The sequence below is a fragment of the Protomyctophum parallelum genome (assembly GCF_964188405.1).
Source record: "Protomyctophum parallelum genome assembly, chromosome: 11".
NCBI classification, from domain to species: domain Eukaryota; kingdom Metazoa; phylum Chordata; class Actinopteri; order Myctophiformes; family Myctophidae; genus Protomyctophum; species Protomyctophum parallelum.
Window position 1 is genome coordinate 21523783 of NC_139707.1, and position 26454 is coordinate 21550236.

Below are 26454 nucleotides of genomic sequence, written 5' to 3' on the forward strand. Positions count from 1 at the left end.
TCAACCCACCTGGCTGTTTTTAATTTTTGTTTTTTATCACTGTTTGTCTTGTGTGTCTGTCACTTCTTTTCCTCGTTTGTTGGACTTTGGACTTTTTGTGGCTTTTCTCCTTTCCACTTACATTAAATGTTTCCCGGTCATATTCTGGATCATAAAGCTGACCCTCCCGTTACAGCTTATGCATTGCTGGCTGACACTTGAACCGCACGGAAGTAGAACTTGCTCGCCCCAAGCCCCACCCGCACTGGTCCTCTTGTCGTTACCGATGTGGTCTGGATAAAGGTCACGTCTATGATGAAAACCACTTATGATTTCCTCTCTCCCTCTCTCGTACCCACCTCCCTCTCTCTCCTTCTCCTTCTCCTCTCCCTCTATCCCACACCCTGTCCTCGTCTCCTCCATCTTCACCCTCTCCCCCTGCACTAATCCTCCCCTCTGTCCCGCCCTCAAGGGTCCGCAGGGAATTCGCGTAGCTCAACTCAGATGAACTCGTACTCGGACAGCGGCTACCAGGATGCCAGCAGCGGCTACTATAGCAGCCAGAACATGGGCAAGACAGAGCTGAGGATGCAGCACTCCTTTCCTGGCACAGGCCCTGGCGTAGGCACGCTGCTGAGGAACGCCAGGGCTGAGGGTCAGGCTTCAGCCCAGGTACTACCAGTGTTTGGGTATGGGCCAAATACGTTTGCACATGTACGTTACTTACCAGACTCCTAACTAATGGGAGCAGTGGGTAACACTTTTTAACAGCACCCAGGGAGCAGTTGGGGTTCACCGTCTTACTCAAGGACACTTCAACGCTAAGCCAGGAAGAGTTGGTGTTTGAACTAAGCGGGCTACCTCCTGAACCACTGCTGCCCTAATACAGTTTCCATACTAAATTAGTTGGATGTCTGAGATAGAAAAAAATTTAATAAAAAAGTTTAATGGTGCTAGTATTAGTTTTTGCACTCAGAGATGAAGAGTCTCTGAACTCTTTTTAAATTACTTGTGGGGCGAGTTAAGCGGCTTGCAGAGTTTTTGTTAAACTATCACCTCACGGGAACCGAGATTCAAAGTGCTTTATTTTCAGATGCACATCCTGGATATAACTATTGCTTAGATGGTATGGACTTTTTTATGTCAACACAAAGAACCAAGAATGATTCAAATAACTGTGGATAGATAACAATATTTAGAGAATATGAAAATCAAGACATTGTTTTATTGCAATCTGATGCATCAATCATACATACAGTACATCACATTCCGTGCTCAGCCAATCAAATCAAGCCGACTTCAGCCGAGTACAAAACTCTGATGCTGGCATTCAAAGCAACCAAAGGTATGGCACCCCCATGTCTTGCAAGTCTGATCGAACCCTACAAACCCTCCCGCACGCTCGGATCACCCAATGCAGGGAAGCTGGATGTACCTTCACTAAAAACGTCTCCACATGTCCCAAACTCTTCTCCCTTCTGGCTCCAAAACTATGGAATGCACTTCCCATTGCAATCAGAACTACAGACTCAATACCAATCTTCCGCCATAGTCTGAAAACCTACTTCTTCAGACTCCATCTTAGCCCGTAGTAGCACTTGCCGTAGCACTTGCCCTAGCCTCAACGACCTTTCAGGCGTAGGCCTAGGCAAAGGCTCAATTCATGTAACTTAGATAGTATTGTATGTAGATATGCACTCTATATATTCCACTGTTAGGTTCTTCTTAGCTTACGTATGAGTCATGATGACAATTTTTATGTATATGATGTATTACCATGTTTTTGTTCTTGCTTACTGTAAATCGCTCTGGATTAAGAGCGTCAAATTGTAAATTGTAATTGTAAATCATCACAAAAGTCACTTTTCTGCCCTCACTTTTATCTTCAATATTTACTTTGCTCAGGGGCACGGTGGCACAGTTGGTAGTGCTGTCGCCTCACAGCTAGAAGGTCCTGGGTTCGATTCCCGCTCGGGGCGCTGTGGGTGCTGGCGGCGTGTTTCCTCCTCCGCATCATCAGTGCCCATACCGGAAGGCGGGGTTGGCGAAAGGGCCTTTCTGTGTGGAGTTTGCATGTTCTCCCCGTGTCCCCTAGGGTAGATACCCTCACAAAAACATGCAGTAATCCTGGTCTCTAAACTGCCTCCCCCTGGCCAGCCGGGGCGCCTGATGGAGGGGAAAGGAACTGGTTGGAATAACGTGTTCCTTCCATGCGCTACGTCCAACCAGGGAAACTCCCCCCTGTCAGGTGTAAAGGAGCAACTTGGACACTCAAGCATGAAGGAAGCATGAGTTAAGTCCGTTGCTCTCCCCAGGTTGGCGGAGGGTGTGTAGAGCCCAGGATCACATTAGATGATTGACACAGGGGTGAAAAATGGGTTACAAAATCGTGGGATAAAAAATATATATAAAAAAAAAAATATTTACTTTGCTCAGCCAATCAAATCATCGCTATGGAGTGATCAGCCAATCACAAGCCAATGTTTGTGTTCACACAAACCCGGAAAGCTGGGCATAGGAGGGGCTAGCACCCCTCAAAAACTGCTATATACTGTACATATAGCAACTAGAACCCCAGAACGGGTTCCCGTCCTAAATGGGTTAATAGACTTATGTAATGATGAAGCGGGGTGTTTCCTCTTGGCAGGCTCCGGCGGTGCCCAGTGCTGTACCGGGTCGTGCCATGCGCAGGGTGAGCTCGGTGCCCTCCCGCACCCAGTCGCCGGCCTACACCAGCGGCGTGTCGCCCTCCCGCGGCTCCCTGCGCACCTCCACGGGAAGCGCCTACGGCTCGGCCATCGTGGCGGAACCCAAGCCCCTCTCCAGCATCTACTCCACCACACTGCCAGCAGCCCAGCGTGCCACAGCGGCGGTCGCCGGCGGCGGCTCACCGTACGCCACCCAGAAGAACTCCCCGGCCACCCTGCGTCGCGTGGGCTCTGCCAGCTCGCGCTCAGGCAACGCCAGCCGCACCACCTCGCCGTACCAGACGTCCACATGTCCGCCATCTGGCCACATGGGTTCGCCTCTCGTTATGTTAGACGGTGCCAACCAGCCGCTCACCATGCAGCCCTCGCAGTCATCGCCGGTCAGAGCCAGTATGACAGCGGTGCCCCAGCACTACAGCTCCACTCTGCCACGCCCCATGCTCCACGACCCCACTGACCCCTACGGAGCACAGAGTTATGACATTTACGAGAGGATGACACGGCCCGACTGCCTCACAGGTACACAAAAGCACACACACACACACACACACTCCAACAACACCCATAGCTATGTATTCAGGGTGTGTGCTCTGTGGCTGCTTCCCTCTGGAGACCTATCAGACCCTCTTAGATCAGAACGAGGTGTACTGTTAGCTGTCAGTGGAGTTCCACTACAGCGTGTTAAGCCAGCCAGTTGTAAAACTGCACATTTAAAGTCAACGCTGGCTGACAGTACAAAAAGAAAGAAAAAAAGAAAGAAAAGGAGAGTCACTGTGCAGCATCTTCTTTCTTTAGCCCTGCTGCACTCGTCTTTTCCACTGGTGTAGATTTGTGTGAGTCACTGTGTGGTTTCAAGGCCAGCCCATTTCAAACAGGCTCACATTCTGACAGCGCGTCCATATGCTTAGGGGTTCCTAAACCAGTTCAGCTCAAAACCCAGAATAAATCTAGTGTGTCCAAAAAATCATGTCTAGGTCTGAGATCAGTGAGCATTGAGCCCATTTGCCATTTGTACGCTCTTGGAGTTAAAACACTTTGACTGTCACCCATGATTCAGTCAAATGTCCCTCACCGCCGGCCATAGAAAAGGTGTCTTTTTATTTTACCCAGAAATTCTGCCCAAATTGAGCGAAAGTAAAGATTGGCCATTACCAATCTGCCGATCGATACTACATCAGTGTTCTGTTCATTCGCCTCAATCTGAGTCTCAATTCCAAGAAAAACGATGCTAAAGATCGGTGCTATTACAGGAGTCTATCCAGCGGCCATCTTGGTGAGGTCAAAATATAAAAGGGGCTATTCTGGATTCATAATAAACTAATAACTCTGTGACTTTGCATAAAAGTCATACAAACTCGTCCTAGGCTATCTGTGATTTTGCTTAAAACTCGTCTGAACACTGAGAATTTTACCGTGTGATGTACAATAGAACCCATCATATGCGCTAGTAGCTGACAGGTCCTTTGGAGTATTTCACACGTCCTGCAGTTGATTGATGGATGTGTTGTAGTTTTTCTGCGTAGGGCTTGACATTTTCAAACTCGTAAATACGAATCGTTGTCCTTTTTGCATTTTGTCTTCCCACTCACTGCCTCCGAAATCAAGCCTCCATCTTAACGCTTCTTCAGTTATCTTAATCTTTATGCTGGATTTTTGTTACAGTGGTGCCTAGGCTGTAGCACTAAGCAGTTATGAAATTATCTCTTCAAATATCTACCATAGCCTAAATCCCCTCTTAACAAAAAATAAATAAATATGCAGCAGATCAGGCACAATTTGCTATTTTATTTTTACTGATTATGTATATAGTATACGTATGACTAGCTCTAAATGATGACGTAAGAAATATGGTCATTTGTGTAATCTGGTCCCAGCAAAACAGGCACAGATTTGATGTTTTTTTTGCATAAACATCAAATGGCGGGACGGCTGTCACGGCGGAAGAGACCGGGCGAAATTATTACTTGTGCGCTCTGCTTGCGCAAGTAATGAAGGGTTTCAGGCATAAGTAAGTAAGAATCAGCAAACCCAACATCCAAGATGTTTCGTGTTCCAGTAGGTGGAAATGTATATCGACTGCTATAGTAAGTGGGCTTATTAAGACGTGCGTGATACTGATAAGCCCTCATTAGTCTGTATTAGTCTGGTAACTGCTGCGTATATATATATCCTATACACTATACAGCACTGTTTTCAAAACAGTGTGTCGGGACTCGGGACCTATATGTGGGTCACAGACAGATTTGTATAGGTTTTTGTTTCCTACATTTTGTTTTTAATTATCATTATTTCAAAACATTTTTAAAAAATCCCCCAAAAACAAAAGAATCTTTCATAAGCTAGTAAAAACAAATTCACTGCAGGTCTACAAGCTGTTGTGAGATTGTAGATTGGCTGTTTTCACTAGTTTGGGTCCCGGGGAGACATACAATTTATCTTTTGGGTTTCAAGCTAAGACATTTGGGAACCACTGCTATACAGTATACGTGTAACGCATACAATAAAAATCTTTCTGTGGTGGCAGGCAATTAAATGATACAACAAAACTGTACATTGAACAGTGTTTGGCCACTGAAATGTATTATTAGGGCCTGTGTTCTCAGAAAGCATTGTTGTCATCGTTGAGTGCGTTGGACATCAATCAAACATGTGATGGAGTGCTTATGTTTGTAGGTTTTATAACCTACCTAGCTAACGGATAACATAACGGTAAACTTGTCTAGGAATGGAATGGAATGGAAAATACTTTATTAATCCCCGAGGGGAAATTGATTTGTTACAACAATAGCAACAGGCAGCCAGCGTTACGCAGCTCCAAAAGTCTATGTCAGAAACTAAATCCTTGCGATTGGTGGTCCTCAATGAATATCCCACTGCCTTGAGTAGGGGTGTGAGTTAGTCTGATAAACCCTCCTGGTCGAGTGAATTCACATTTTCATGTGTCTTACACAAAAATGTTAATCACGCGACCGGGATGATTTACCAGGCTAGATAGGAGTGGATTGATTCACAGTTGCAGTCAGCATCCGTTTGTTGATCTTTTTAGTCCTTTAGTTCTTCCTCCATTGACCGGTCAAAAGAAGTCAAGTGAAATTCCTCTCTAAATGTTGAACTATTTTCTACGTCTGACGAGATCACTAAAACGCGAGGGGCAGGAAGGTGCTGGCAGCTTTAAAAAAATGCTTTTTATGGACACAGCCTTTTATGCTGCCAGGCATAAATATTTTTTATGTCTCTCACTCCAGACTTAAACGGAACACTAACAACCAGCAGCATTCTTCATGTTGTGCCATTGCTGCTGGTACAGTACCATTGGCCAATAAATATATAGGCTACTACTAGCTGTAATTATCAGCATACTGACATCCAGTATGCACATCCAGTATTCACTCTTTGCTTCTCAGCCTATCTGCCACGAAGCTAATTATTGGCTCTTTAAAATGTTTTTTACCATAGATAACAATACAGGTCAGGTAGATTAAGAAAATCTTTGTTATTGCACACCAGGCGGATTACAAAAAGTACACAATTGTTCCCATTTCTAGGCAGCTTTTTCAGTGGAAACAGTAAGCCTGGAGTGGTTATTTTAAAGTTTGCGTGCATCAAGGGCTCCACCCTTAAACAAGCAGAATTTAATTTCTTTCTCCCCTCCACACATTGTGAGCCATCAGCACTTATCCACCAGGTTACCATAAGGTTAATTGAGTGCTTGTGCTTAACTTCAATGCTGCCGTGGGATGCCTTCACAGATGCCCTGGTAGACGACGACCTTCAAGGTGAACTTATTATGCTGTTAACACCATTATTCTCTCCATATCGTTGCTGTTGGGTGGAAACCTCCAAATCCGTTACTATTCAGGAAATTGGAACAGAAAATGACCTGTGTTCCAACGGATCCAGTGTTACTATTAGTGCTACTATTAGCCAAAGTTATTATTTAGTCACAATCACTTCATACTTGGAGAGAGACTTATTAATAGTAGGGCATTCATTTTTTTTAAACTACGTAGAACTACGGAGATGCAAGTTTCTGCCCGTCAGCGAGGATATGCTGTGTTTGGTCTGTGTTGTTCTTGCATCAGTGCATGTACTGTGGTTGTATGTGGCTACCGCTACATCAATCAGAGCTGATTTCTTCTTATTTGTTGTGACTCGCATTAAACCCATCCAATTCACTCTTAAAGGGCCACGGGGGAAATGCCTTGTGCTAGATGTGCATCAGCGCGCCTTTGCGTTGTATTCCTCCGGAGACCAAATGGCAACTGCTGTGTGTTTAACCATTTCTCTGCTGTCTCCTGTCGTTTGCTGAAGTCAGTTAGGAATAATCATCTCGGAGAGCCCATTACTCCACTGCCTGGTGTTGGCTCATCATTACATGCACTCACATGCACGCGTGCGTGTGTCGCGTGCACATACACACACACACACACACACACACACACACACACACAGTCAAATTCAGTTCTTACTTCTACTCCATTACAGGCAAATATTGTACTTTTACTCCACTACATTTATTTGATAAGTTGTAGATTTGGATTAGTATTACAAAACATACATTACCATTTCAGCCCTATATACATTTTGGCCATTTGAAATAGCAGATCTAGAAGCTCACAATGCGTGTGACACATTGTGCGCTTGTAGATCTGCTATTTTCAAAAGTTTTTATACATTTGAAAATTTGTGAAATGGGACATTCTGTATAATTAGTACTTCTACTTTTGGTTCTTTAAGTACATTTCGCAAATACCTTTGTACTTTTACTCAAGTACATTTTGAATTCCGGAGGTCTACTTGTAGCGGAGTACTTCTACATTGCAGTATTGATACTTTTACTTAAGTAAGAGTAAAAAAAGTGAGTACTTTTTCCACCACTGGCATTCAGTTGTCTTTCATGCAGCAGGCAGAGATGCTGGGCAGTTCCAACCCAGCCAAGCCAGATGTGCACTGCTCAGCCTGCATAGTCACCTGTCTGTCTGTACGCAAGCTACTGTACACAAGCTCACAATGCGCTGCGGATGCGACACGCTGTGAGCTTATATATCGGTTATTATCGTCAGGCGGCACAGTGCAAGAAAGTAGAAATCAGGCTTTCCACTTTCCCTCCCACTGCTCTCTCTGTCTGACACAAACACATGCATGCACACACACGCATGCACATACACACACACACACACACACACACACACACACATACATACACACATAGGCCGTGTTGGGACCCATGAAAAAGTGCTTAGAAAATGAGTTTCGTTCCTATGTCATGGGAACTACTCATTCAATGCATTTTTTCATAGATAATACCCTTCTGGACTTTGGGTTAAAAGTTCTACTCATAATATCCTGCAGTATTTTGTCACAAGCCAGAAATGTATAAACAGTGTATAACCAAAAAACGAAAATCTTGTGCTGCTGTTTTTGCTTGTAAAATGTGTTTTTGGCAACACAAAATCTTTCTCAAATGTCAAATGCATATACTTAACCCTTGCCCTGCCAGCCCCAATTTTTTTGTTTGGGTAACAAATTGGCATATTTTTAATTCATCGTTTTAACATACAAGAAAGATCTGGTGGATTGAAGAGATGTTTTTTTGTCATTCATTCATTGCAAATGTATTCTCTCGATTCGCCACCAGATGGCGGGAAAGCATCATTATGCTGATTTTGGCTAAAATAGACGGATCTAAGTCACTTCCGGTTGAACGATCAACAACATCCTGTACTATTTTGACCCTAGTCAATAGCTTGGCTGGTCCGGATTGCTAAGCTAATGCTATATTTTTCATAACTAAGTCAAATTATCCTCAAATCAACCCCAAAAGATCGCAAAATATCACATTTTTTACAGCGACGCACATAGAGACGGCGCGCGTGCACGATAGCGCACGATCATGCGGATTTCGGCCGTTTTTTGGTAAATTACATCCAACATTAGTGATATTAGCGAAAAAATATAAATTTTTGCTCTTTTGACCCCGCGATAACTGATATTGATTGTCATTCCGTTTTTTTCGTTAACGGGAGGTTTAGATTTTTCGATTAATTCAGTTTTTTCCGTGAATTGTAGGCCAAGGGTTAACATCTGAAACAAGTATTGGTGCCTTTAGTTTACTCATATGTGAATTTAGATCATGAAATGTAGCATATTTGTTAAATAATATGCTTCAACTTAAGTGTTTTCCACACAGTACAATGAAACCTACACAGTAAATTGTGCCAAAAGCTTATGTTTCATACATAGAAAATGTCTCAACCTACTGTGTAATGTAAGGTAGAAAAGAAAATCAGGGCACCTTGGACCAAAATGGCAGAAAATCTATCCAAATGTTACCACGCCCCCTAAATTGGAATAATGCAAAAAAATGCACAAGACTAAAAGTACTAGAGGTCAGAATGATTACAAAATAATTGTATGAAACATTTATTTACAAGTACCGCAAGTGTGTCACAGCATCTGTCATTTGTACATCCACCCCCCCCCCCCCCCCCACATTCAGCATTTAAAGATTTAATCTGTAATGAGGCAATGTCATTTTGTGTTTCCTCTGTCTGGACCCCAATGCCTGGGACTTCAACAACAGTCTGTACCTCTGCTGTACTTCGATCAGTGATGGAGGTGAAACCAAATAACCTTGGCATGTAGTCAGGATGTTGAGGATCATCACTCTTTTTCCCTTAAATAACAAAAACAACAAAAACATTTACTAGAAATATGATATTAATTTGTTTACATATATGGGGTGTTTTCTCATTATGTCCTGTTTCAGACATCAGCCTCAAAACAAACTCATCCGGGACGGGGCTGCCAAATCATTGTGAGATTATTTTTTTACATTAACCACTGGAACAATAGCATCCCTATTCTGGAGGGAACATTTGCAGAAAATAGCAGATCTACAAGCTCACAACATTGTGAGCTTGTAGACCGGCTATTTTGGCAAATAAGTTTGGTGTAGAGCAGGGGTAGGCAGCTTTAACCACGGGTGCCAAGGGTGACCACTGGCACACACTGGCAATGCCAGTGTCTCACTCTAATGCCAGTCTGGCATTAGAGTGAGAGAGGATTAGCCTGCATGTCTGTAACTGAGTGTACAAATGGAACCAATGGACCCCAAATGGACCCTTCTTAGGCCTTAAGCCTACAGGTCTGTGAGAGTGGAACCAAATGGACCTTACAGGTCTGTAACTCTGAGAGATGGAACCAAATGGACCCTTACAGCCTGAGTGTACAAATGGACACATGCGGGTCTGTAACTCTGACACTATGGGTGCATTTGGTTCCATTCGTACACTCTCAGAGTAAGTTACAGACCTTAAGGATCCATTTGTGCAATAACAATCTAAAGTTATGTGGGTCCTTGAAAAAACAAAAACAAAAAAAAGTTTGATATTAAACCACTGTAGTGGTTATCAGTGGACTCTTAATGTGTCATATAAATCAGTGTCATACGAGGAAAACCATGGAGACTTAACATTCAGTAACTGGGTGTGTTGATCAATAAGAACATTAACATCAAGTCTTTCCACGGACTCACGTAACATGTTGATGAGTAATTACTCCTGACCAGATCTCTTTCAGGGGAACGGCCTATGTTAATCCACTTCTTGGTCCACAAGAAGAGAACTCCGTTAGGTTCGTTTAAAACGGGACATTGTGTGAAAAGGCCCTTTTACATTGAACGTATGGTTTTACAAAAAAAGCAACATACCTGACACAAAGTGAAAGTGGCACCCGCAAATCCATGGATTCCAGTAGCCCTGAAACATGACTACATCGGCGAAGTGCAGCGATCCATTTACTTATTATTTCTTTACATTTCGGCAGTCTGTAAAAAAATAGATATCTGTTTGTACAGTCAATCGCACAACAGCTCTTTCCCATTTTCCCAGTTTAGAGTGAATGAAAACAGCGTCGCAACAGTGAGTTGCTAGGTTGCTTTGGACAACAAAAAGTTCTTCCGCATACGATGACGTCACGCACATACTCAAGGGAATAAAGCGGCTACGCGATTGGTCCATTTGACCAAAACCACACCACTCCCCTTGCACATATTATTACGCCTTGTAAGAAATAGTCCCGTCTTCGATCACGGATTATAAAAAAACTGCAGGAGGGCACGAGTAGAATTTGGACTTTCTACCTATAAATCTCTTTTATGGAGAAAAAATTGTGTAGTCGCACTTCCGTGGGAACGGAACTGAACGAAAAGGGACCTCACAATACGGCCTAACACACGCTTTCTTCCTCACTTTATCCTTGCCTCTGACATACAAGTGGTTTTCATCCCTGGTGCTTGACGAGGCTTTTCTGGAAGTATCTGGACAGGTCACATGGCCAGCCTCATTACTATCACATCATGCTGTTTACGAATGCCACTCAAAATGCCAATGCCCATTTCTCCTTCCCTCTCTCTTGTCCCATAACAATATAAAAACGTCTACTCTTGTCCTCCTTGGCTCTGCTCCTCTCCCTCTTCGCTGATCCGCCTCCTGTCTTTCCTTCCCGTTCCCTCATCATCTCTCCATCCTACCTCTCTGCACAGTCACCGGCAGGGAAAAGCCTACCTTCCTCCCTCTGTCACTGAAGATGAAGACAAATTGTCCCTGTAATTCGGTCATTATGCCTCGTGTCCATTTCAGTGCACAGCAGAATAGAAAAAGAGTGGGTCTGCGCCTATGGCTCCATTTTGACAATCTCTTGAGTTATATTATCACTCCAGACTTTCCTGTAATGGCCATGAAGCCTGTGTGTAAAAACTCAACAGCACCGGCTGTTAAGTTTTTGCAGGTTCAAAATCTTTTCTTCACTATATTTTGATAATCATTTTCCACAGCATGTAGCCAACCCCCACACTCAGACTGTTTGTTCTTAGAGAGCTCTTTTTTCCTTTTCAACATTATTTTCGTTGCGGAATGCAGTCAGCTGTATCCATTTAAATGTTTGTTTCTTCAGAGCAGGAGAGGGCGCGTGCGCACGCCAAGCCGCCACCGCCCTTCCCTTTCGCCTAGCCTCTGCCAAGTGCAATCTGTTAAAGTCACACAGAGAGAGAGAGAGCCGAGGGCAAGAATTAAACGACTATAATGCATAAGGAATGCTGTAAGACTGTCTTCTATTATTTTCAGTGACAATTTGCAGATTTGCCTCTTAGAAGTGACTGCCGCATTTTCTTCTAAGGGAGGAGAATAAAGGAGGAGGTGGGTGGGTGTGGGCGATTTGTCTCTAGAGGCTGTTTTTAATGTGCTGCTTGAAGGGAGACTGAGAGGGGAGAGACTCACGGAGGTCTCCCTGCAGCTGGGGCACGACGGTGTTGAGAGGCCTGACGGTGTCACCAGGGTTTACACAGGAAGAGGAGTCTCTGATGTGGCTCGATTTTGTTCATTATCTCTCCCCCTCCCCCCCCCCCCCCCCCCCCCCACACCGCTCTTATTAGCCCCTCCACCCCCTGAAAAAAGAAAAAGCTTTGAACAAGAGAAGCTGATTTCCTGCCAAGCTGCTGCTGCTATTGGTTATTGTGTGCTCTGTCTTTACATTGAAAGGCTGCCACGGCCATTGAATGAGCCGTCGCGCAGCACACGGCAGCGGTCCCTGTCTAGTGGGGGAGAATTGCTTCCCTTCATTTACTGCTCCTTGCATGTTCCTGTCAGAATGCATGCCACCTCTTTCTCAATGCTGCCAGCTTCGGTGTATGTGTCACCAAAAACGAGAAATATACTTCTTTCAATTCTTGTATAATATATTTTATTCCATTTAGCTACAGTCCATAAAGCATCCCGTCACTTCACATTGAACCCATTATATATCACAACGTCACAACTCCTTGAGTTTTTTGGCCTTTATTGATAGTATCAAGTGAAGATGGACAGGAAAGAGGGAGAGAGACATGCAGCAAAGGTCGTCATGAACGGGACTCGGACACCTGTTGAGTTGTTTGATACTGTATTCTGTCTCAGCTCACCATTAGCATCATGCATGTCACAGATGGCGATTTACATGGTCCCTTGACCTAAAGCTGCCCACAGAGAATAGGGTTAGGGTTAGAGGTACGAATAAGGTATAGAGGCCGCTTACGGGCCACCATAGCTGAGTGCTTTGTGAGCCCGTCTGGGGTGCCAGAGCCCCTGGTTGTCCCGTACAATTCCAGGTCAGGTCAGCAATGTGTCGATGTGTGTCCCTGAGCAAGACTCTTAACCCCGAATTGCTCCCCTTCTGCGCCGGAATGGCTGCTCACTAGTTGTTATAGGATGTGTAAAAAGCAGAGGACGAATGTGCATATATACTATATATATAAAAAACACCCCAAAGGAGTGGGGGTCTGGGGGAATATTCTTTTTTTCATCCTTTTTTTGTAGAGCTCCTCGCCCTGGCCTCACCTGTCCACTGTACATGGGTCTCTTGTGGCTCTGCCTTAAAGCCGAGGAAAACTCACTCATCCCATCACCGCCCAAGAGGTTCTCAGATCTCTCTCTCCTTTATTCCTTACCTCTATGTTGAAGTGTGATAAGGATCCCTCATTTAGTTGCTGTTGGGGTCATTTGCACATACCTGAAATTCTGCCCGGGGAGCAGTTAGGGGGTTAAGTGCGTGTGTAGGGCAGGGGGGGGGGGTCTAGGGCTTTGTAGTTTGTTCTAACTGGGGCTAGGGCTTTGTTCTGACTGCAGCAAATCCCAGTACGAGCTTTAGAACTGACTGTTCAACACTGTTATTTGCAAGTGATCAGATCAGATTTGTCATTGTCAAGCGTTGGTCATTGGTTGCTGTGGTAATCACATAAATGGTAAATGGTGCATTTATATAGCGCCTTTATCCAAGGCGCTTTACAGAGATTGTGCATTACATTCACCCATTCACACACACATTCATACACCGATGGCAGCGGAAACCATGCAAGGCACCAACTAGCACATCGGGAGCAATTAGGGGTTCAGTGTCTTGCTCAAGGACACTTCGACAGTAACTCTGGGGGAGCCCGGGTTCGAACTGGCAACCTCACGGTTACCATCCAGGCACTCTACCCCTGAGCCACCGCCGCCGCCGCCCCTACTTACATAGGTGTGAGCTTAATGTTTACTCTGTTATATGATGGTCGCTTGCCGAAAATAGCAGATCAAAAACTCATGCCGCTTGTGTCACGACGCGTTGAGTTTGTAGATCGGCTGTTGTGTGTTCAGACTGAGACACGCCTGTGGAAGTTGGATTTCAATCGCATTTCAAACCACCTATGAATGTGATTAAAATCTGATTTTTTTGTTTGTTTGCTTTTCACACTAAAACAAATCTGATTCCAATTAAATCTGTATAGGCCAAAATGTGGAATGCCAGTCTGAACTTGGCCAAAGTGATGTTTGGAGCCTGGTGAGATGAGCACTGAGCAATAGGTTTCCAACAGTACCCAGATCCACTAGGGTTCAGAAATGTGAGGTGACACACATGCACTTACAGCATGTTCTGTTTTAACTGTTCAAACTGAACTTAAAGTCTCATCTAGTTCTTATTAGGTAGGTCAAGGGAAAGAAAACCCAGCTGTCTTGCATTGACCTTACAAGTAAAACACATTTTCTGGTTTACTTCAGCTTTGATGGGATCACTGTCCACGTTCCATTTACACTTCCATCTGTCCTCAGAAATCTGTCAATGTACAGTGAGTATGGTTGCCATATAAAAAGAGCTTATTAAAGCAAGATATGAAACCCATTGGGCCTGCACTTGTCCTTGAGCTTGCTATAATCTGAAGCTATGTCTTAATGTAATCATGGGCTGTTTTTAAACACTAGCCTATACATTAATTTGAAAGAAAACATTTGAACCCTTCTTACAAATGCTGGAAACTAATGTGATGGTTTAATGTTTTTTCTTGAAAGAGGACACTCATGTATTTCATGTTATGATCTCATTATAAATTTTTTATAAAAATGTTAATATGTTGCATTTTATCAGTAAATCTTATAACCTAATTAATCTGAGTTCCCAGAAGTTTTATTTTTTTAACCTAATATTCTCTGCAAACAGATGTTATGCAAATATGTTATGTTAGCCAAATGTATCATTCACAACATCCCCAAATAACACCATAGCTGCAATGAACCATAGCTTCATTACTCTGGGATGATCATTCTCTGTGAAAATAGACTGATTTAATGTTTGGTGTAGAGGGAAAATAGGAGGGAGCCAGTATAGACTCCTGGGGAGTCGGGGACACTGTTTTTGTACAGTATGTGCAAGAAATACTATCCAACTTCTCTGAAACAGACCATAACAGACCATAACAACTTAGAACGCACGCACACGCACACACACACACACACACACACACACACACACACACACACACACACCATACCATCTTTATTTATATAGTCCATTTAAATAACAAGTTGTACCAAAGTGCTTTACAATAAAATAATAAAAATCACAACTTCATTTAAAAAACAAACAACATACAGTACACAGTGTCACTTTCAACATCAAAAAGCTCATACTATGCTTGGAAAAGCCAAAGAATACAAATACGTCTTGAGGCGTGATTTAAACACCTGAAGAGTGGGGGCTTGTCTTATGTGCAGAGGCAGCTCATTCCAGAGCTTGGGAGCTGCCACTGCAAAAGCCCGGTTCCCTCTGAGCTTCAGCCTTGATTTAGGCACCACCAGGAGAAGCTGGTCAGAGGACCTGAGGGTCCTTGTGGGAACATAAGGTTTGAGCAGTTCAGACAGATAAATGGGTGCCAAACCATTGAAACATTTAAAAACAAAAAGCAAAACTTTGAAATCAATCCTGTATCGCACAGGAAGCCAATGGAGGGAGGCTAGTACAGGACTAATGTGGTCTCGCTTACGTGTACCTGTAAGCAACCGTGCGGCGGCATTCTGGACTAACTGTAAGCGAGAGATGGAGGCCTGGTTGACTCCAATATACAGGGCATTACAGTAGTCGAGGAGGGATGTCATAAAGGCATGGATCACGGTTTCGAACACAGGGCGGGAAAGACGAGATTTAATCTTTGCCAGCCTTCTAAGCTTGAAGAAGCTCTTTCTGACTTTCATTTACTTGTTTGTCCATTTTTAGATCAGAGTCTATTTTAACACCTAGATTGGTGGCAGTTGGCTTTAAGAAAGGCTCAAGGGGACCTAAATCACCAGGAGGGAAACACATTGTTGCTTGGCCCAAACACCATAACTTCGGTCTTGCCGTTGTTAAAGTTTAAAAAGTTTAAAGCCAGCCATGCTTTTACATCCTCCAGGCAAGCGAGCAAGGGTTTTAAGGAGTCAGGGTTGTTACGTTTCAGAGGCAGGTAGATTTGGCTGTCATCAGCGTAACAGTGGAAGGAAACACCATGTTTTCTAAAAATAGATCCTAGGGGGAGCAGGTACAACATAAACAAGATTGGACCTAAGATAGAGCCCTGTGGCACCCCGCAGTGGAGGGATGCTGTGGAGGATGTAGCGTCTCCTAGGGTAACACAGAGACTTCTCCCTGACAGGTAGGATCTGAAAAACTCCAGTGCTGACCCTTTAATGCCAACCCAGTGCTCCAAGCGAGAGAGCAAAATGCTGTAATCTACCGTGTCGAAAGCGGCAGTAAGGTCCAAGAGCACCAGAATAAGAGAATCACCAGAGTCCGTAGCCAAAAATATATCATTAAAGATTCGTATGAGTGCAGTCTCAGTACTATGGAGGGTTTTGTACCCAGACTGGAACACTTCTAAGATGCCATGGGCGTTCAGATGGGGCATCAGTTGGGCCAGGACGCAATTTTCCATAACTTTTGAGTTAAACGAGAGCTTGGAAATGGGCCTGAAGTTGGATGGGACAGAGGGATCGAGTTTGGGCTTTTTAAGCAACGGCTGTACCACAGCATGTTTAAAAACGGCTGGTACATCACCTGCTAGGCACCGGTTTAAACACACACACACACACACACACACACACACACACACACACAAAAGCAATATGCTGACTCTAGCAGAATAGCCTCTGAGCTCTGGGGCTGTGTGCATGGTAAGAGCCTAACATGATTTACAGTATGTTGCCATACACAGAGCAACAGATGTTGCTGTTGACTCGATCACAGGCCCGTTATTGTTTCACATCTGGACTGCCTGATCCTGAGTCAGACAGCCTCGCCACCACAGCATGTCGTCATAGTGACCCGTTTGGCAGTGAGGAGTCATTTCTCTGGGGTTTCCCACCCCTGGGCCAGGGGCCCTGGCAGGTGTACATGTGGTTCACAACAGAAGCACAGACTGTTCACCGTGCTGCACATTGCCTGACATCTGCTCTTCCTTATCCAATTGGTCCCTGTCCTTGTCTACCTTAATGGTGTAATGGGGATATAAACCTATCAGAGCTGAGGTGTGAACTTTTTCATATCAAGGACCCCCCCAAAATCGAGTATTTGGCCGCTGACAGTTTTATAAAAAACTTATGTTGCTATAGATTCTTAGTCAGTATTAATGGGCTAAAGATGCAGTGCAATGTGGGTGTGTAGGGAGAGTACAAAATTGGGCAGTGACAAAGTCAACTCCAGTGTTTTTAATGAGATATATGAAATATACATTTTTAACACTTACTGTAAACAAACGGCCCGGTCTTTGGAGGGGGAAAAAAAGAATAATAATACAGATATAAAACAGTAATACCTAATGATATTTATTTTGCCTGTGCAATTCCTACTTGTGTAGGAATGTTCAGGGTTTAATTAGGGATCAGGTAGGGCTGGGCCTTAATTTTTGGGTTTGATGATGTCAGAATGACATAGGGAGACATAGGGAGGTCTCCATGATGTCACGTGGTCACGAGGCGTGACCACATATGGAGGTATGATGTTACGAGGCGTGACCATATATGGAGGCGTGATATGGCCATATATTGACTTTCCCATATATGGGGAAGGGCCCCTGGTGATGACGTCTATGTCGTGACCAGAGCCATTGAAATACGACAGAGTTACGACAACTCTGTTCACATCATGGGGCCAGTCCAATGCCGCCATTGGACTGGCCCCATGACGTGAACAGAGTTGTAGTAACTCTGTCGACTTCTATTGGTGAAGTGCTAGGCGACGAGTGACAAGTTCTAGACCGGAAGTTGGCAGAATGCACTAGACTCAGGAACAGCTCAGCTTTAAATCCCTTTATTTTAAATTGCTGATATTTGCGCCGCCCTTGTTCGTTGAAAACAATGTATTTCAAATATATTTCAATTAAGTCTTTAGAGTGCAGTTGAGCTGTCAAGTTAAAACTGTGATATCGCAACCCGTGCTGTGTTGTTTTAGTTTGTTTCATTTCACTGCATGTTCTTGTGCATGTGATGAATCAATCTGTTGTGTATATTTAGCACTGGTGTCATAACCCTAGTGACAGTGATCAGTCTGCAATGCAAATGTCACACGAGAAATTATTCTGTGGTGACATTTTCTAACCACCATATGTCTTACGATGCCTTCCTTTCTCTCCCATTTTCGTTTTGATTGATCTCACTCCACCTACTTGTTCAGACTATGCCAGGGGTCGGCAACCTTTAATGTCATTTTGGACAAAAATAATAAATACAAAATAGAGCCGCAAATATATGTGAGCCGTATAATGAAGTCAACACTGGCTATTAAGTATATCATTAGCCTATCAAAATACATGTCCAACTATTACGGTTTGTTTACACAAGCCACCTGTCATTGAAATGACATGCATTCATATTTACTCATGACCCATAAAAATGTGTCCGTGACCCAAACATGGGTCCCAAGTCTCCCGACCCACTGTTTGAGAAACTGTGAACTAGAGACACTCACCAGTTGTTCGGTTCGTTTGGACTAGCACTAGCGGGCTAACTCTGTCTTCTTGTCTTTCCGTCTCCAGGACTGCGGAGCTCCTATGCCAGTCAACACAGCCCGCTGGGTCAGGACCTGAGGTCGGCCATGTCACCCGAACGCCACATCGCACCCATCTATGAGGACCGGACGTACCATGGCCCGCTGTATCGCAGCCCCAATCACGGCCCACAGGGCACCCTCTATCGGAGTGCTTCAGGTTGGTCCTGCTAATTTACCATGTCATACACCTGCCGATGAATTGTTGTATACGTAATCATGTACCTATATACAGACTTAATCAGTACTGCTGTAATTGTGATTACAGCATTGTGAAGTGTCGAGTCTGGAGAGAGCTTTGACTTGGAGTGAAATAGCATATAGCTGACGTATGAGTCAACAAATCCTTGGTTTTCTAAATGTTTATTAGTTCACAATCCTACTATAAATGCGCCATGTCTGTCTGCGTGCGTGTGTGTGCACGTAACTCGAGAACCGTTTGCCCCTCCGACTTCAAATTCGACACACACGTTTCCCCCCCCCCCCCCCCCCCCCCCAGTGCCCGGTATCGAGTCGGTCGGACCCACAGTTGTCCAGAAACTCCACAAAAGGCTCTGGTCAACTCCCCTCACCTGTGCAATTTCCATCCTGCCAATTGACTGCCATGGCAACCCCACACCTGACAATTGATTACTTAGCCATTCCACTTTTCACAGTTATATATAGAACAACAATGATGAATAAAGAAAATATTATTTTAAATGAAATTGCTCTTACTGGCCCAATCCTACCCGTGGCTATTGAGTCACTTGCTGTTTGCCTGTTTCACAGCAGAGCACATGGAAAGCTGTGAAGTGGAGAGGTAGATGATGTCTCTTTAGCAAAGAGACTGATGCAGACACTGCAGCACTGAGGTCTTAAGTGGCCTCTCTTTTAGAGGAGCACTTCATGGTTAATACAAGACTTCAGGTATCGCTTGGGTGTTTGCTTTCTGTCTGGATCCAAGGCTGCTAGTGTCATCACCACGGACGTGCATACATAATATATACATATATACATATATTATGTATAACGCACTTAACGCAGGCACACACACACACACACACACACACACACACACACACACACACACACATACACACCAAGTCCAGTGATACTGTACATGTGCTATTGATGCTGTGATGAAGCCCCAGCGTCCCCACGGTGTACACACTGTATTGGTGGGGTGGGGTGCATGCAGTGTGGGGTCTTTGTAAAAAATTTAATGAATCCAATTAAATCCCAGAATATTCTTTGTTATTGTTTTGAATTTACAGGGCTATTTTCCTTCACTCAGGATCCATACATTGTTTATCCTCCTCTGGAAGCTTGTGCTGTACTTTTTTCTTCTCGTAATGTGAGTGGGAGAGCCATTCTTTACGTTAAATGGAAATATTGATCCTTGGTCCACAACGATCAGTGTATAGAATACAAATATAACAATGTACTATATATCTTGTGACTCTGGCAACCACCTCTCCCCACCATGGGTAAAGGAGTTGAAAATGTTTGATCAAATCAAATTAGATATATTTAGGAATTGGCCTGGTGTTGCTTGGGAAATTGCAAGCACTGTTATTAAACTGCAGACGTAAGCACATAACCTTGGCAAAACGCAACGACACATAATCTTTTATTTAGCCTCACCCAGCCTAGGATCACTGCCATTTATGAGATCCCTAAAATCACATTGTGAGACACAAAATCACCCTACCCTCCTATCACAGGGCAGTGCCATTCAGTGCAAAGCACAGAAGGGCACTGATGTGAGAAATAGTATTTTTTGGAGCAGGGCTGCTTGTTGACGTCTTGGTTTCTGGTAGGGGGTGAGGCTTCATATGCACATGCCCAGTCTCTGCTTGATGGTAGATAGCAATCTGACCAGAGCAGCAGTCACGCTGCCTCACAGTCACGTGGCTTCTAGGGAGCAGGGGAAATACACCAGCTTGTGTGTGTGTGTGTGTGTGTGTGTGTGTGTGTGTGTGTGTGTGTGTGCGCGCGCACGCGCAATGCTAGGTCACAGTATCTCTTGGAGGAGAGTAATAAGCAAATAGAAGACATTGGAAGATGGCAGACGGGAGATGCTCTCAGATAGGATGTTTGGCCACGTACGGAAACATATCCTGTCTCTGTGTGTTGTTTGTTTTCTGGATGGGATTCCACCTGTGGGGAGTCACTGCCTCTCTGTCTGCCTTTTAGACGCGGTTTCGGTTTACTGTTGCTGCACTGCCGTGCAAGACAAAGTTGTCCTGAGCCTACAACATTGAGTGGAAAGCAGTGAGAGAGGTGTGAGTTTGAGGGATAAAGGAAGGGATTTTGTGCATCATCTTGCTGGTTGAGGCCACCAGCCCCCTTCTGTAAACCTGCAGGATCCCACTGGCTTGTAAAACAAACAACAATGCAAATGGGCCTTTGAAGACGGGAGGCTTGTGCACCGTGGCATCATGGGAGCTGTGTTTTATCATCATCACTAATTGGTTCCAGACGGGCAGGATTTGCTTCACCTCTCAGAGCAGGCGTGAGTGTGTGTATTTTCTTGTATGCCCGGTGTTTAGCTGAAAAGGTCTTGAGCGACAACACAAACCCTCGCTGGTTGGTCGGTGTTGTTTGCATGTGTCCTTACTTCTGCCTTAAGTTTCACAGTGGAGGTTTTATCTGGGTGTTATTTTCCTTTTCTTTTCGTCTCTTCCGGCACTAGGTGTGGGCAGCCTCCAGAGGAGCTCCAGCCAGCGCAGTGCCATGACCTACCAAAGAAGCAACTATGCTCTCAACGCGGCGGCCACTTACGCCGATCCCTACCGCTCTGCGCAGTATCGGCCGCCTGACCCCACCTACGCCCGCCAGGCCATCGTGATGGACGACAGCGCCACCCGCTCACCCTCCATAGACAGCATACAGAAGGACCCGAGGTAAGGAAAACAATTTAAATGTTGGTGTGTCTCTAAGCAACGATCAGCAGCCAGTGCGGTGTGGTGTAGTGTGAATCAGCCAGCCATGAGCGTTACTTAACGCTTACAAGGCGTCTCTATTCTGCTGGGTCAACACTGGTGTCCTCTTACTATTAAAACAGCGAGCCATCCACAGCCTTAGCCATTAAGCTGCCCACACTACGTCTGGACACTTTACAATGGATTCTCACATGCACTGAAGTGCTGCGTCTGTTTCTGTCACATAGCCATGTGTGAGTGTAGAGAGAGAGGGGGGTGGGGGGGTCAGCATTGACTTAAGCGGTAAACTCCTGACCTTGCACATCAGGAGCTCTGTTGTTCACAGCCTTGTATGTTAGTGTAGAGTGGTAACACCAGTCCAGGGGAGGACAGTGCTGTTGTCCTACACAGTAAAGTCCTGAGTGTTCATTTAACTCAGAGAGTGTACAAATGGACCAATGAGGGGTAACATTCAGGATTTTATTGTGTATGCTATGCTGTGTCTGAAAACATTGAAAACACTACTCCCTACTCACTATCTATAGGGAGTTCTCTGTAGGTGACTATACTGTAGTAAACCCATCTGAAAAATGAAAAGTGCTCCGCTGCTATAAATCGCTTGGGCACTATGATTTAATGGATTAAATAACCCCGGGCAATCGTGTTAAAACATACCAAAATGATGCGCTCTGTCCTCTCATTTTTCTTTCAGTGCAATACATGATGAGTGCTTGGATTCATTACAATAATAATAATAATTCTCACTATACATTTGGTCAGCCTTACAAACTGTTGAACTCCCTACGTAGTGTAGTTCACTACAGACAGTGAGTAGTGAGTGATTTCTGGCCCCAATATCAGCATTTGAGGAAGCATGGGGAAATACAGCAGTGTATTTGTATTGTTGATTGTCAAAACTGGGTGTTTTTTTGTTTTGTTTTTTAAGAGCTGATCTGATTGGACTACACTCATGCTCCATACATCACGCACTGACAAGGGCAATAGAATATCTGCCCACACGTTAAACGTCAATACATCCATTTCTGTTCCATTTCCTGGGATATGTTGATGCTACTCTCTCTCTCACTCCCTCTTCAGACATCAGCATTTGCCCCATTATCAAACCATGGGACCAAATAGAGAAACTTACACAGTTCACATTCCAGTAGCTATGCAGCACTACTTCCATGTGGACAGCTTTTGTCGGTAAGACAGTGTTCTCCTACAGTACATGACAAATAACTCCATGTACCTGAACCTCCAAATGCCTGAAGTAAAATCCCCTCCCTCCCTTTTTTTCTAATAACCTGTGTGGGGGACAGCAATAATTCAACTGTAACGCATGTGAGATGTAATATATAACAGGATACGAATATCATTTCCTGGGATATACGTACGTGCATGGGTCAGCCCTGCGGGTGGTGGTGGGTAGAGGGGGGTGGGGGGACAGGTGCGAGGCTTGCCAACGCGGGGTTCGGTGCGGGTGGAGGGAATTTTGTTGTTTCGTCTCTGCTGTCACGCTGATAACCTCTGTGTGCTTTTTTGTCTTGGCAGGGAGTTTGCATGGCGAGACCCGGAGCTGCCCGAGGTGATCCACATGCTACAGCACCAGTTCCCCTCGGTGCAGGCCAACGCAGCCGCCTACCTGCAGCACCTGTGCTACGGCGATAACAGAGTCAAGGTCGAGGTGGGTATTCACTTTCGCCGCTGCTCAACCAGTGGTGGAAAGTAACTAATTACATTTACTTAAAGGAGCATTCAGTTTCCGCCCCGGTAACAAGATATGCACATGCACACGCTCTACAGTGGATGACACGCAACAGGCCAACCGCACGTGCACCAAGGCCCGCCCCACTCGATCCTGATTGGAGGAAGGCCCCCTCTATCCTGATTGAATGAAGGCTTTCTCACCCACCACCAAAGCCGAAACTAGGGTTTTTTGACCCCTGCTGTTCACTGGGGATAGGGAGGAACTAATTATGGTCAGCACACTAAAGTAGGGAGGATTATCACAAAAAAAGGTGATATTTGAATTAAGTGAAATCACTGAATATACCTTTACAATTTTGAGGTACTTTTACTTTACTCTGGTGTATTTCCAAATTTCCAATACTTTACTCCATTTCAGTGGCAAATATTGTACTTTTACTCCACTGCAATTATTTGAAACTTTTAGTTACTACTGTAGTTACTTTGTGGATTTTGATGTTGATTTTGATTATTATACTGTATACATTTCAGCTATTTGAAAATAGGCGATCTACAAGCTCACAATGCGTTGCGATGTGACGCATGGTCGGCCTGTAGATCGGCTATTTTCAATAGATTTTTATCCATTTGAAGACTTGAAATGGGACCATCTGCACAATGACTACTTTTACTTTAAGTACTTGAAGCCAATACTTTTGTATTTTAATTCCGGACCTTTACTTGTAAGTAAAGAGTAAAGAGTATTTTTATGTTGCAGTATTGATAGTAAGTAAAAAATTTGAGTACTTTTTTCCACCACTGCCGCACATGCGCACACCATGGTCTCAGACCGTGCACCCACATCGGCACACACACACCAGCAAGCACCTAACCTTTCCCCAACACCTCAACCCCTCCCCTGCACTTACCGCTACGCTCTACTTTTACTGAGCACGCTGATCGATACCCATTATTTAGTGCTTGAGGGTTTCCACAACCCCCCCCCCCCCCTTAAAAACTCTATTCATCAGTAGCCAGCATGTGGAGGTCCATTTGTACGATCTCACCCTGGGGGGGGTTGTATGCACCAGTGTGTCCAATTGTGCACCGAAGACTGTAAAGCTTAGCGTGGCCACTCAGTCCCCCTTTACCGCAGTGGAGTGGGGTTGGGGGGGGGGGGGGGGACCACCAGGGTCCTCAGAGCATTCATCGAATACTGAGATACGACTGCAAACAAGCTGACACATAGATAATCATATGCACACACACACACAAAAGTTGTATTTTACACAATGCCGCAGATGCACATACTGTATACACAAATGCATGCACACGCTCAAACACACATCACTATTGTCACCACAGCCCTATTCTTAAATGTAGGCAAGCTTATGTATGCACCATACAGTTACGTATGTAGACAGTTTTAATGCCTTTCCAAGAAAATAACATTAGATTTTGATAAGGTCAGTTCAAATCAAGGTTTTACTGATATAAGGAATGTGGTTCTCATTCTCCGGTGGAAACATATCAACATACTGAATTGTATTCATATCACATCATTTGATAGAAATTTGTTTTTATTTATTTTTAATGGCAGCTTCATTGCTTGCTTACCTACATTACATTTTCCAAATAACATGAATGTTGTCTGAATGGATTCCTGTGTGTGTGTGTGTGTGTGTGTGTGTGTGTGTGTGTGTGTGCGTGTGCGTGTGCGTGTGTGAATAAATGCTTGCCTTCACTCATGATTGGGGAACCTTTTGTTTTTTACATTCCTACTTAATCTAAATGCCTAAATTGTAATCTATGCCCAATTCTTATGTGAGATTACAGTATTGATTCTGAATCACCGCCCAGACCTTTATCTCCTGCCTTTCAACTCTCTGCGCCGTCTGCAGTGTCTGGGCAGCCAAACTGCTGCGTTGGCAGTCTGGGTTCTGTTCCCTGCATCGATACCAGTGTGTGAACTCATGGCTCTCATTTAACCCCGTCCCCAGGTGTGCCGATTGGGGGGCATCAAACACCTGGTAGACTTGCTGGACCATAAGGTCCTGGAGGTCCAGAGGAACTCGTGTGGAGCGCTGAGGAACCTGGTCTACGGCAAGGCTATGGACGACAACAAGATATCTGTTAAGAACGCAGGGGGCATCCCTGCCCTGCTCCGCCTGCTGAGGAAGACTGTGGATGCAGAAGTGCGAGAACTTGTCACAGGTAAGGATGCAGGCCTGCTTGCGACATGTGTGAGGATGCCTGCGTGAGACATGTGTGAGAGTGTAAGGCCCCATTTAGACTGCAGTCAAATCAAAATGGATTTCTCAAATCCGATATTTTGGCCTGACTGTTCACACGCATTTTATTTATACGTCTATTTGACAGGGACAATGCAAAAAACAATGTATCAAGTTGTAAAAACATGAAACCGTTGCAATGTATATGGGTTTGTAGCCAAGGCTAATTTGCAACCCCAGTCCCTGGTTAGACCTTTCTAAAATTCTATACCTCCACCTAAAACAATCCTTTACAACATACCTATACTAAAACAATCCTTTACATACAAATGCTAATACATCAGTACAATAACAGTTTTAAAATGTACCTAACACATTAGTGGTCGCACCTCTGGCCCGATTTCAACCAGAGTTTGACTTCATCATTAAACATTTGTAGATCAGTTTGTCGTTTTATTTCAGTTGGTAGGGCATTCCACAGGTGTATCCCTTGTACTGAGTAAGAAGACTGACCAAATGTGGTGTTACGCTTTGCTACCTTGAGGTTGCAAGTGATCAGATCAGATCGGTCACAGATATCTGCTTTAGTTACCGTGGCAACGGTGTAGGCATAATGATGTAGGCGCTAGTTGATTACGTTCAGGAAATGCGACATAACAGACAAGCGACAACAACAAAATCATATACATGCATGCATGCATGCATGATAACGCTGGAAAATGAAACCATCTCTGAATGTGTCTCAAGTCGGATTCCATGTGACTTGTTTGTGTTCAGACTTCATAAAACAATTGGGATTTTAATCTGGATTTGGCACAGATCTGATTGGATTTGGCTGCCAGTCTAAATGGCCTAAGAGACGATTGTCCTTGTGTGTGCATGAAACATGCATGTGTATCTGTTAAGCATGCACACTGAACTCTCTCCGAGTATCAACTGTGCCCTCTCCTCCTCTTTGAATATAAATAAGTGAGTACAGCGTTCACATAGTTTCATAAGCCCATGTGGAACCTCTGTACTGTGTCACCACTCTGTATAGTAGTATCTTCCCTTTCCATCTGGCGCTGGGAAGTGAAG

The 26454-nt window shown here is 44.4% G+C and overlaps 1 protein-coding gene across 5 annotated transcripts in view; it reads left to right on the plus strand.

The window, feature by feature from the left end:
- pkp4 (plakophilin 4) overlaps positions 1-26454 on the plus strand; it is a 99681-nt gene that overhangs the window by 54935 nt on the left and 18292 nt on the right. For 3 of the 5 annotated variants that reach the window (XM_083776964.1, XM_083776961.1, XM_083776962.1), the window contains exons 6-11: positions 452-651; positions 2606-3206; positions 18541-18711; positions 21229-21439; positions 23012-23144; positions 25147-25360. In XM_083776964.1, the coding sequence (XP_083633090.1) occupies positions 452-651; positions 2606-3206; positions 18541-18711; positions 21229-21439; positions 23012-23144; positions 25147-25360 (1530 nt within the window). The remainder of the gene's footprint in view (positions 1-451; positions 652-2605; positions 3207-18540; positions 18712-21228; positions 21440-23011; positions 23145-25146; positions 25361-26454) is intronic. The other 2 variants (XM_083776963.1, XM_083776965.1) reach the window with 1 other exon arrangement.